We start from the raw sequence: 12,411 nt of genomic DNA on the forward strand, positions 1-12,411 counted from the left end.
CATATCTACAACCTCTCTATCACATATCTACAACCTCTCTATCACATATCTACAACCTCTCTATCACATATCTACAACCTCTATCACATATCTACAACCTCTATCACATATCTACAACCTCTCTATAACATATATACAACCTCTCTATAACATATCTACAACCCCTCTATAACATATCTACAACCTCTCTATAACATATCTACAACCTCTCTATAACATATATACAACCTCTCTATAACATATCTACAACCTCTCTATAACATATCTACAACCTCTCTATAACATATCTACAACCTCTCTATCACATATCTACAACCTCTCTATCACATATCTACAACCTCTCTATAACATATCTACAACCTCTCTACAACATATCTACAACCTCTCATTATACCAGTCTCTTCAGCCACCTGTCCCCTTTGCCCTTTTCAGAGACACACAGAGGTGAGACACTGTATGAGGGGAACAGGTGAACAAGAAGGTGGAGGATGACGACGATACTGTAACTGGCCAGGTCTCTTACTTCGTACACCAATAACTCCCATAGGAAGTGGTTCAATCTAATAACAGCCACACAGAGGGGCGGTTGTCTCCTACTCTCGTACAGTATGTCCGCTCAGAAGCATTTTGTCATTCCATAAACATCTCTAGAATAACCTGGTATCTATGGACTTTACTGCAGAAAGCTAATCGGCGACATCGGCTCAAACATTTGAGCTTCACCTCTCATGTTATACGGCTACTGACCGGGGTTCTACTCAAATTGCATTTAAATTAACTCAATTCCGGAAAGGAATTCCCGATGCCTAAACCAAAAAGGACCCATTTGTTTTGTGTGAGGGCTTTCCAGTTCACGCCCAGAGTTCCCACCCAGTGGGACAATAAATAGACCCTAACTCTGCAACTGGCGACAGCAGAAGTGCCACTCTCACTAAAAACCAGGTAATGGCAACGTCGAGGTGCTACATGCTCAGCAACTCAGGACGACATCTCAGAGTCACACACACACACACACACTCACACACACACACACACACCTTTATCCCCACTCATTTAAAAACAGATAAGACAACTGGATTGGTTAAAAAAAATCACCAGATCTAACTTTCCGGTTCACCCACCATTGGGACCTACCTTTTCGCCTCGCACATCTTTAATGACGGGCGTCCAACCTCAAACAAACGTGTCCAGGTGAGTTAAGATCCCCCCTCGATAAAGATCAGAATGAAGCGTTCAGATCAGAATGTGTGTGTGTGTGTTCCAAATATTATATGTAGAAACAGTGTAACTGGCATACATATACTCTGCCTTATTTGTCTTGCGTGCGCGTGTGTGTGTGTGTGTGTGTGTGTGTGTGTGTGTGTGTGTGTGTGTGTGTGTGTGTGTGTAATGTCTATACACTTAGACCTAAGTGTGTGCATAAGTATGTCTCTCGCGTGTATAAGTATCTGTGAATATGCCGTATGTGTGCTTCTAGTGTGTGTCCCTCGGTGGGTGCTCAGTGTTGGTATGCGGGCTTCTTCTGTTAACTCCTCATGCTCCCACTCACTGAAGGCTCTGCCTCTGCCTGGCTGTCTGCTTACTAAAGAGCACCAGGTGGATAGGGGTGAAGAGGGGAGGGGGTAAGGTTTAGAAGAGGAGGGGTCCAAAGAGAACACCACACCCCCAAGCCAGTCAGAGCGAGAGGTGAGGGAAGTTGGACCGGGGGGGGGGGGGGGGGGGGGGGGGGGGGGTATCTCCAGGGGCCAGAGAAGCCGAAAGGGTAAGAGAGGGGGAGGGGTGGGGGTACAGTGCTGGCTGAGGTACTTCATTCTCACGCAGAGTGATCAGAAGGCTCATACATCACGTTGTCGTGTCCGGGGCTTCCAGAAAGCACGACATCAGACACACTTCACATGCCCAGGTTAGAAGCCACAGCATGAACCGAGGATCAAAACACCTCCGGTCTTCATAGCTGTTTCACCACCAGGTGCTAACCTCTCACTTTCAACCAATTCAAAAAATTTGATGTATCATTTTATTTTTTTTACTCCTCCACATGAATATATAGATTATAAAAACACCTTTACACAACTGGAATGAGATAACGAACGACAAATGTAAGTCGACCTGTAAGTACAACTAGATAGATTACTATATCGTAAACATTTATGAAAACAACATTTGGATTTTTCTGGTCTTAATTCAAGGTTAGGCAAAAGGTTAGGTTTAAAATCTGATTTAAGAAGATACATTTTATTAAAAGGCAGTGTGTGTGACCTTGCCACTTGCACAGATAATGACTACTCTGTAGGTGGGCGTGGAATCCCCCTGCCAACTCATCCTCTATGGTCAAACCTATATCACGTGCTTTAATCAGTTAGCTGCTAACGCAACCTAGCATTGGTGGTTAACCATTCAAGGCCAGGGGAGGAGACTAAGCTATCAGTGTCTGTTTTAAATGGTTAAGACACAGGGAGGCTCCACCATATCACCACACACACACACACACACACACAACCCCCCAGGCTACAGGCGTAATCTGGTCACTTGAATAAGGGCTCATTTCGACCATCCATCACCCTGTTCAGAGGCTGAGGCTGGGACCACACACACACACACACACACACACACACACACACACACACACACACACACACACACACACACACACACACACACACACACACACACACACACACACACACACACACACACACACACACACACACACACACGCACGCACTCCTGTGCCTATAGTTCATCCTCAGAGCCTTTGTGTGTTTCCTTTATATCCACTGTCATCATAATTCTCTCACATGGCCAGGCTAGTGGTACAGAACATGATACCGGATCTAAACTCTGTACAGCACTTGATCACTCATCTCTCTACACTAAGGCACTACGGCTTTGGCTGGAGTCCCACCCAATCCCTAAGTATAGATGTAGGAGATCATACTGCACTAGCAGGGGAATGGTTGGGGCCTTCATAGCACTCACCTGCCCAGGTGTGAGTGTTTTGATTTTGATTTGATTTTAATCTCTTTTACTCCCCATTTGGACTAATCTTCCAAGAGTCCTTAAACATTCAAATACAATTTATAATACAAACACACTTTCACATATAACACACTATTACAAACATACATAACATACTAACATAATGACCCAATAAATACTCAATCTAAAAAATATTGATTCTTCATCTACTATAGTCCCACAACATTTCTATATACTATATTTAAATTGTTTTAGAATTATGTTTACATTTTTATTGAAAGGTTTCTAGTTTGCTCAGTTAATTTATTCAATTTCTGTATTGCTCTAAATCGAAATGTTATTTTGCCTATTTCTCTTTTCTGTCTGGATAACACATAGATGGTGGACAATCTATTCCTAGTATTTACTGAATGTCTGTCTTTTACCAACTGAATACCGTTGTGAATACAACTTGGCCGTTTTAAATGATGTATATTACAAAATAAAATAAGCATGTTTTTTTCAATTATCTTGTTGATTGATGACAAACCAAGAGCATTGTGTATGACGACAACAGAATAACCATATCTCCACATAAAACAATCCTTGCTGCTTTGTTCTGTGCATTCTGCAGCCTCCTAACTTCACTTGATGATGCATTTCCCCAGACCACAGAACAGTAGTAGTTCACCTGACTCTCAATTAATGCTTGTGTTATTTGCCTTAGAATTTTTCCTGGTAAATATTTAGCTATCCTTCTGATTATGCATGCTGTTTTAATATATATATATTTTTGACATAGATTAGTTATTTGAGATGACCATGATAAGCAGTTGTCTAGCTGCACTCCCAATAGTTTGATTTCTGCCACTTCTTCAATTTGTACTCCTCCCATACTTAATTGTATCCCATGCTGTTTTGGCCTTTTCCTAGTTGAACAGACCAACATAACTTTGGTTTTCTTGGTGTTTAAAACAAGTTTGTTTTGGCAAACCCACTTCCTGATATTCTCCAAATCTCCTTGTAAAGCCTGCTGTACCTGTTGAACCGATTGTCTTGCTGCATAAATTGTAGTTTCATCTGCAAATATAGTAGATTGAGTTTCAACCAAGGCATAGGGAAGGTCGTTGGTAAATATTAAATAAAGAAGTGGCCCAAGGCAGCTACCCTGCGGTATACCATAGTTTAACACATTAGGGGAAGAAAATGAACCATTGATATAGGTGGACTGTTTCCTGTCAATTAGATATGACTGTACCCAATTCAATGCTACCTCCTTAAAACCATAATGCATTAATTTTGTCAAAATGATTTCATGATCCACTAAATCAAATGTGTGTGTGTGTGTGTGTGTGTGTGTGTATGTGTCTGTGCATGGTTTGAAATAGGTTATCTGAATGCGTTAGGGGGAGCACTTAACCCCACCCCTTTCAGAGCAGGTGACTCTGCGGAAGTGAAATGGAGCGAGAGAAACTTGCCGCTTTTTTTATTCATACAACCTTCGATTCCATCATCTTTTAATTAATTTTTTTTAATGTATTTTCTATACATGGTGGGGTCGTGTCTGTGTCGGATCGAGGGCCAAAAAACTTTGGAATCACTTGAATTATGTGATCTAAAGAAGGCTATTTTCCTTCCTCTTGAGACTTTGAGGAGTGTAAGGATTTTTTTTTTTGCTTTTTGATGTTTGACTATACAGTATTCAGATATCCGTTCTTAGCTACTCATAGGTCCCTTTTTATCTAGTACATATCTTTCTGTTCCCCCACGAAGCTGCATTCAAAAATGTATACATAGTCTGCTGCCTTGTGTCTTAGTCTCACGCTCTCATTTTGGCCATTCACTCTCCTGATTCTGGCATCCGCAGCAGAGTTGGCTCCCAGTGTGTAAATTCATATGATAATAATGACAGCATTGGTTTAAATTGCAGAGTATGACAGCCAAGGTATGCAGGGGGCCTGTTACAACATGGGCACTGACTAGAAAACAAACAGGTTATGAGGTTCAACTCTACTGGATTGAACTCACAGAGCGAAGCTTCATACAGTTAGCATCTGATCTGGGCCCATGTTCATGAAGCGTCTCAGAGTAGGAGTGCTGATCTAGAATCTGTTTTGCCCTTCAGATCAATAATGAGAATACAATTATATGGACAGGCAATACCTGATCCTAGACCAGCACTCCTAATCTGAGACGATTTGTGGATACGGGTCCTGGTCCCCAAAGGACATACAATGCATTCGGAAAGTATTCAGACCCCTTCCCCCTTTTCACATTTTTGTTACATTACAGCCTTATTCTAAAATGTATTAAATTGTTTTTTTCCCTCATCAATCTACACAAAATACCCCATAATGACAGAGAAAACAGGTTTTTCGAAATTTTAGCAAATTTACTAAAAATAGAAAACTGAAAACCTTATTTACATAAGTATTCAGACCCTTTGCTATGAGACTCAAAATTGAGCTCAGATGCATCCTGTTTCCATTGATCACCTTTGAGATGTTTCTACAACTTGACTGGAGTCCACCTGCGGTAAATTCAATTGATTGGACATTATTTGGAAAGGTACACACCTGGATATATAAGGTCCCACAGTTGACAGTGAATGTCAGAGCAAAAACCAAGCCATGAGGTTGAAGGAATTGTCCGTAGACCCCCGACACAGGATTGTGTCGAGGCACAGATCTGGGGATTGGATACCAAAAACATTTTTGCAGCATTGAAGGTCCCCAAGAACACAGTGGCCTCCATCATTCTTAAATGGAAGAAGTTTGGAACCACCAAGACTCTTCATAGAGCTGGCCGCCCGGCCAAACTGAGCAATTGGGGGAGAAGGGCCTTGGTCAGGGAGGTGACCAAGAACCCGATGGTCACTCTGACAGAGCTCCAGAGTTCCTCTGTGGATATGGGAGAACCTTCCAGAAGGACAACCATCTCTGCAGAACTCCACCAATCAGGCCTTTATGGTAGAGTGGCCAGACTGAAGCCACTTCTCAGTAAAAGGCACATAACAGCCCACTTGGAGTTTGCCAAAAGGCACCTAAAGGACTTTCAGATCATGAGAAACAAGATTCTCTGGCCTGATGAAACCAAGATTCAACTCTTTGGCCTGAATGCCAAGCATCACGTCTGGAGGAAACCTGGCACCATCCCTACGGTGAAGAATTGTGGTGGCAGCATCATGCTGTGGGGATGATTTTCAGCAGCAGGGACTGGGAGACTAGTCAGGATCGAGGGAAAGATGAATGGAGCAAAGTACAGAAAGATCCTTGATGAAAACCTGCTCCAGAGCACTCAGGACCTCAGACCGGGGCGAAGGTTCACCTTCCAACAAGAACACCCTAAGCACACAGCCAAGACAACGCAGGAGTGGCTTCGGGACAAGTCTCTGAATGTCCTTGAGTGGCCCAACCAGAGCCCGGACTTGAACCCGATCGAACATCTCTGGAGAGACCTGAAAATAGCTGTGCAGTGACAATCCCCATCCAACCTGACAGAGCTTGAGAGGATCTGCAGAGAAGAATGGCAGAAACTCCCCAAATACAGGTGTGCCAAGAAGACTCGAGGCTGTAATCGCTGCCAAAGATGCTTCAACAAAGTACAGAGTAAAGGGTCTGCATACTTATGTAAATGTGATATTTCAGTTTTATTTTATTTATAAAATGTGCAAAAAAAAAATTAAACCCGTTTTGCTTTGTCAATATCGAGTATTGAGTGTATGTTGATGAGGGGGAAAAAACGATTTAATACATTTTTATATAAGGCTGTAACGTAACAAAATGTGGAAAAAGTCAAGGAGTCGGAATACTTTCCGAATGCACTGTATACCAACAACAACAACAAATGTATTTCTCCCTTCATGCCACATTACTGTTGGCTGTACCATGTTCACATTTTTACACTTGGGGGAGATTACAAATACACTGGCGCCCTCTTGTGACATGACAGCCACTTACAATAGATTGATTCCCCAACCTATGGGAAAGTGCGCAAAACCAACCAAACCAGCCCCAAAAGGGATGAGTTGCAATTTGCAAAATACATTTTAAAAAAAAAACCCTGTCATCATATGAATCCTACAGACGAAGAACCATATATGTGACATTTACAAAAAAAATGAGATATACATGAACAATCATTATTGGACACCCTTTTTCTATAGTGAACCGGTTTCACAAGCTTTCCACGTGCTAATTAACAATAATTTTAAATTTAAAGATAGGCTCTAGTGGAATAACCGTTTATGTGCACCACTCAGAATGGACGGACAAGCGCACAACCTTTCTGTTGCTGATGAAAATCGCAGAAATGTGGGAAAGAAACGTAAAACAAAACTAAAAGAATGGAAAGACAGGCAAAGGAAGATCTTACGGGATGCGGGAAAACCCTATACAAATCGTAAGGGTCAAGAAAAAACTGGGTAAAGCTGTCCAAAAGAGGTTTGTGGAAGAACCGTATATCAAACAATCAAGCTAGCTAGCTAGCTATAGAGTACAGTAACTAACATGTATGTTGTGGGTTGTCTAATTTGTAACTATAGAGAAAACATATTAGCTAAAGTTCGTTGGCTAATAACTCATACATTATCGTTACAAATGCTATTGCTAGATTATAGAAGAAACATAGGTAGCTACTTTTTCTCCATCCACCGGATGATTCTATATGGCTACAGTAGCTAGCTAGTTACACTGTATCCTGCAGGGAAGAGCGTGTTCCACGACGTGCAGAAAGGATTGTGGAAAGTGACTGATGAGCGCAAGCTGCATCTGTTCAACAGTTTCTACACTGTCCCATACGAGAAACAACAAGCGTTGATTCTCTCCGGCTTAGAACAGGTTAGAAATAAGACAAAACGCCTATTATTATAATAGCTATATTGAACACTTGCATAGTTTAACTTTGACAGTAATGATACGTACATTAACGTTAACTCTAAAAGTGCTGTGTTACACAATGGTGCAATACAAACTCATTCTGTGTATAGATTGGGAGTGTTTTGTAGTTCTATGGTATGTTCACATTGAGGGCTTCATTTTAAATGAGACTAAGATTTCATGACTCAACTTTTAAGAAAAGTAATCAGTGCTAAAGTTGATAGACCACCTTTAAATGAACCTCCATACAAATGAATTAACTACATATTGCATTTAAGTTATTTACATGAAGGGCATCTGTACTTGAAAGTACTTAAAACATCATATCAGATGTTAAAAAAGGACATCTTACAAGAGTCATGCAAAATGTCACATATACTGACTGTTCTTCCACAAACTGAACAAATTATGCTAGTTCTCTCAGAATACTCACCCACTGGTGACATCATCAGGGCGCGCTGCGTTCTTGCTCAGCACATCCCCGTCACTCATGTAGCCCGTCACCTCCATGGCGATGCCCTCCAGGTCAATATCCTCCCCTCTCCCCCCCAGATCCATACTGAGGGCACCTCCCCGCCCCGCCAGCTGTCTCCGCAGGGGGCCAGGGTACAGGTAGCGGCCCCCCTGCCCTCCTCCTCCTCCCGAGGCACGACCCCCGTAGCCGTTCCCCGTGGAGGGTGCGTCCCCCGCCTGCAGGCGGGGGCTGGATTGGCCCAGTCGCCATGACGACAGGGAGGGCCGGGAGGAAGTCAGGCTGAGGATGCTCCGCCCACTCCCGCCGCCGCTGCCACCGCTGATCTCCGTGGTGACGTTGCTATCAAAGGTCGTCTCCAAGGTGCTGGGGGAGGGGGGAGGGAGGGGGAGAAGCGGGAAAAAAGACTGAGCGTAAGGCTAGACATTAGCTCAGTAGTATTGAACTGGACTAGACAGTGGGTAAGACCTCTCTAATTGTGCGAAAAGGAGAGAGCAAGCCGCAGGGAGAGAGACTGGGTCAGGAGCTTAAATCAAAATCCAAAGACAAAACCACCGCTCCATCCAGCCACTACTGCTTCAAAGACACTGACAATCTCATACAGGGGGTAGATCATGCTGAAAGAACCAGACACAAGACACAGTCTAGTGGGTTTTGGAGAACAAGCCCTCCATTACATACACACTAGAATAGAGCATCAGACAGACAAGCCTCAAACCGCAAAAGTTCATCCAACTTCGTCCTTTATTCTATTTCTATCTGGCAACCCTGGAGGCCGGGACACATCCCCAGTGTCAGACTCGTGAGTTATTAGTGACACTACATGGCCACTAGGTGGCAGTCACGTCCCACTTAAACCGGCTTCAAAATTAGAACTTTGTCCTGGGTAGACCACCCATTAACACGACCGCTATTTAAAACAGACGTGCTAACTCACTTTACCGTCTACATTAACAGCCTGCTTTTGGGATTTTCTTTCACAAGAGAAAGTGTTATGGATCATTTGCTAAGAATATCTTTATTGTGATCACTATTGTGGTCTCTCTATAGGAGCTGTGTCTTTTATGTCTTCACGGATGTCAGTGGAACTTGTCGGACACACAGAAATAGAATGTGGAATTGAAACTGGCATCTGTTTGGCTACTTGGCTGGACATTGTCCATTCTCATTTGCAGGAGGTTCATACCTGTGTGTGATCTGAGTCCCCCGTAGACTGGACATGGTCTCTTCCAGGTTCTGGCGGAGGTCTGCAATGTTTTTAACAGTCCGCAGCCGCCGTGTCTCTGGATCTTCTTCTATACGGAACAAACATTGTACCTGAGCACATAGGCACTAGCGGTGCGCGGATCAACTGTCAATTCACCCACACCCGCCCGCTATTGCTAATAACCCATCAGCAACCACCAGGCTATATGTGATAAAGTCCAAATCTGAGGCTCACACCGGACCCTAACCCGCTAATATAGAAGACGCGCTCTTAAGCTACAGTCAGAGTCAACTCCGATTGTGCCTCCATGGATACACGTTAACTTTTTCTCCCCGTTCCTAAAAAACATTTGGCAATTGGAGTGTAGGCTATTTGACGCGCGCACAGTTAGGCTCCTAAATGTTAGGCTTAGACACTAATGCTAGATAGCCTACAATAATGAAAGAAAAACCTCAATGTAGCCTATAGATATGAATGATATTTTTATTGATTTTTTTTAAGGTATCGTTTTAACTTGATTCAACCCGCCCGTCATCAACACAATATTTTCATGACCCTAAACTCGCCCGCTCCGTGGACATAACCGAGGGGACTGCGGGCTATGAGTCAACCTGCGCTTCACTAATGGACACAACAAAAACCCACAACTGAATTGAGTGTGCATGAGCCAGGAAGGTATGTTTCCCATCAGATAGAATCAACCCACAGTCGGATTCATGTGCTGTTCTCCTCCAACTAACAATCTCACCCAATCAAAAATAACCCCCCCCAAAAAATGGCCCATGTAACTTCTGTACAGTGCAGACACATAATCAATCGCCCATCAGCTCCTACAGACAGAACTAGTCGATGGCCTACCTGAAAGGTCCTCAATGGATGGCTGGCTGGCTTTAAAGGGGATGTTTTCTCCTCCCCTTCCTCCTGACCCTGCCTCTGTCGCCATGATACCGTCCACGTCCGTTTGTGACCTAGATGACGGGGAAATTCAGAGCAAACGGCTTGCAGATTCCCACTAACGATCAGTGACTAATGACTTATGGTCCTTTCAGACTTTCTCGGGATACTATTACGGATTCGCAAAGGATTGACAAATGTTAAAGTTGACAGTTTTATCAGTCCAACGTGTATGTATTACTCACCTGTACATGAAGGGTGCTACGGTGGCTGTGTTGGGGTGGCTGTGGTGCTGCTGGGGCTGAGGTAGCTGGACGCTGACTGTGTTGCAGGCTGTGCTCTGTGTAGCGCCACCACTACCACCTTCCACCACCGGGGCGGCGCTGTGGCCCTGTTGTGAGGCCTTGCCCTCTGTAGAAGCCAGACTAGAGGTAGAGCTAGAGTGCCTGCTGTCCCTGTCTCGGTCTCTGTCCAGGTGTCCGCGTTGCAGGACAAGACCCCCTCCCAACCGCATGCTCCGGGGACGCTCCCCACCCTCCTTCCCCCCTGCCGAGGGCGCCTTCCCCCCTACCCCTGAGGTTTTACCCCCTGGCTTTGGTATGCCGCTGTGTGCAGGGACAGAACTCTCCTTCTTGGCCACTTTGCTCCCTTTGGGTATGAAACTGGCGATTTTAGAAGTTCTCTTATTGGAGGAGGGTTCTGTTTCCATTGCGACACTGGTAGTCGCTTCCTCCTTAGGCTCCTCCCCCCTGAGTTCCATCCTCTCGGTGGTGATGTGTTTCCCCGCCTCTTTCACTCTTTCCCTCTCCTTCTCCTTCTCCTTCTCTTTCTCCTTCCCCCTCTCCTTCTCCTTCTCTTTCTCCTTCTCCAGTCCTTTCACTGAGCTCTTTTTAGAAGTCATAGCTCTGCTGAACGTGCGCTGAGCGATTCCCCTCAGTGCAATCTTGGGGCTGCTGGTTGTTGTGGCGATGGTAGGGACATGGGCTGAAGCACCACCGTGGGTCGTCCCGTTACCTGTCCCGTTGACGCCGGGCCGGGTGTTCCCCTCTGCCTCCCCTAGGGAGTCGGTGTTGGACCCTGCTTCTGCCCTCTCTACTTCACCAGCCCCGAGCTGCCGGGCGGGGGCACCGCTGTCCGCCTGAGCTCCCTGATTGCTGGAGGACGAGGACTTAGATCCGCCTTTACTGTTAAACAGCTTGAGCTTCTCCAGCATAGACTTCTGTTGGATGACTTTAGGGGGGGGCTCGGTGGACGAGGAGGCCTTTGAGGAGGTATCCTTCTCCTGCTTGACAGAGAGCATGGCTGAGGAGGAGGTGTGCTTGGAGCTCACAGACTTACTCCTCCAGGGCTTGCTGCTGGAGTTGGGGTGGGGGATGGCCGAGGAAGAGGAGGAGGAGGATGGAGGGACAGGAGCCGAGGTAGAGACGCTGTTGGCAGAAGTGCTGATGGTCACCGGGGACGACGGAGCATGTTCAGTCATTACCGGAGTCTGTGAAGTCATGTCCTCGGACGGTTCTGTGAGGAAGAGGAGAGGATGAAGAGGTGGAAGGGATGAAAAAAAGGGAAGAGAGGAGGAAGTGAGAAGCGGATAACCGAGAGGGGAGGAGAATAGGAGCGAGAGGGGATGAGGAGATGAGAGGAGGAAGTGAGAAGCGGATAAACGAGAGGAGAATAGGAGCGAGAGGGGATGAGAAGATGAGAGGAGGAAGTGAGAAGCGGATAAACGAGAGGAGAGGAGAATAGGAGCGAGAGGGGATGAGGAGATGAGAGGAGGAAGTGAGAAGCGGATAAACGAGAGGAGAATAGGAGCGAGAGGGGATGAGGAGATGAGAGGAGGAAGTGAGAAGCGGATAAACGAGAGGAGAATAGGAGATTAGGAGATGAGAGGAGTGAAGAAGAAGAAGATGAAGAGAAGGGAGAAAGCAGGAGTGGGAGAGAGGATAAGGAGAGGGGAAAGGCAAGAAATAAGAGATGGTTAGACAGAGCAATCCTCATAGACCCCA

General features: G+C 45.1%; 1 protein-coding gene across 1 annotated transcript in view; it reads right to left on the reverse strand.

Moving 5' to 3' along the window:
- The window catches only part of LOC139411292 (neuron navigator 2-like), a 339,330-nt gene that overhangs the window by 56,704 nt on the left and 270,215 nt on the right, over positions 1 to 12,411 (reverse strand). Inside the window, exons 7-10 of the mRNA XM_071157408.1 lie at positions 10,654 to 11,923; positions 10,373 to 10,482; positions 9,494 to 9,602; positions 8,269 to 8,673 (exon numbers count right to left, since the gene is read on the reverse strand). Of these exons, the coding sequence (XP_071013509.1) occupies positions 8,269 to 8,673; positions 9,494 to 9,602; positions 10,373 to 10,482; positions 10,654 to 11,923 (1,894 nt within the window). The remainder of the gene's footprint in view (positions 1 to 8,268; positions 8,674 to 9,493; positions 9,603 to 10,372; positions 10,483 to 10,653; positions 11,924 to 12,411) is intronic.

This window comes from Oncorhynchus clarkii, chromosome 6, assembly GCF_045791955.1.
Source record: "Oncorhynchus clarkii lewisi isolate Uvic-CL-2024 chromosome 6, UVic_Ocla_1.0, whole genome shotgun sequence".
NCBI lineage: Eukaryota > Metazoa > Chordata > Actinopteri > Salmoniformes > Salmonidae > Oncorhynchus > Oncorhynchus clarkii.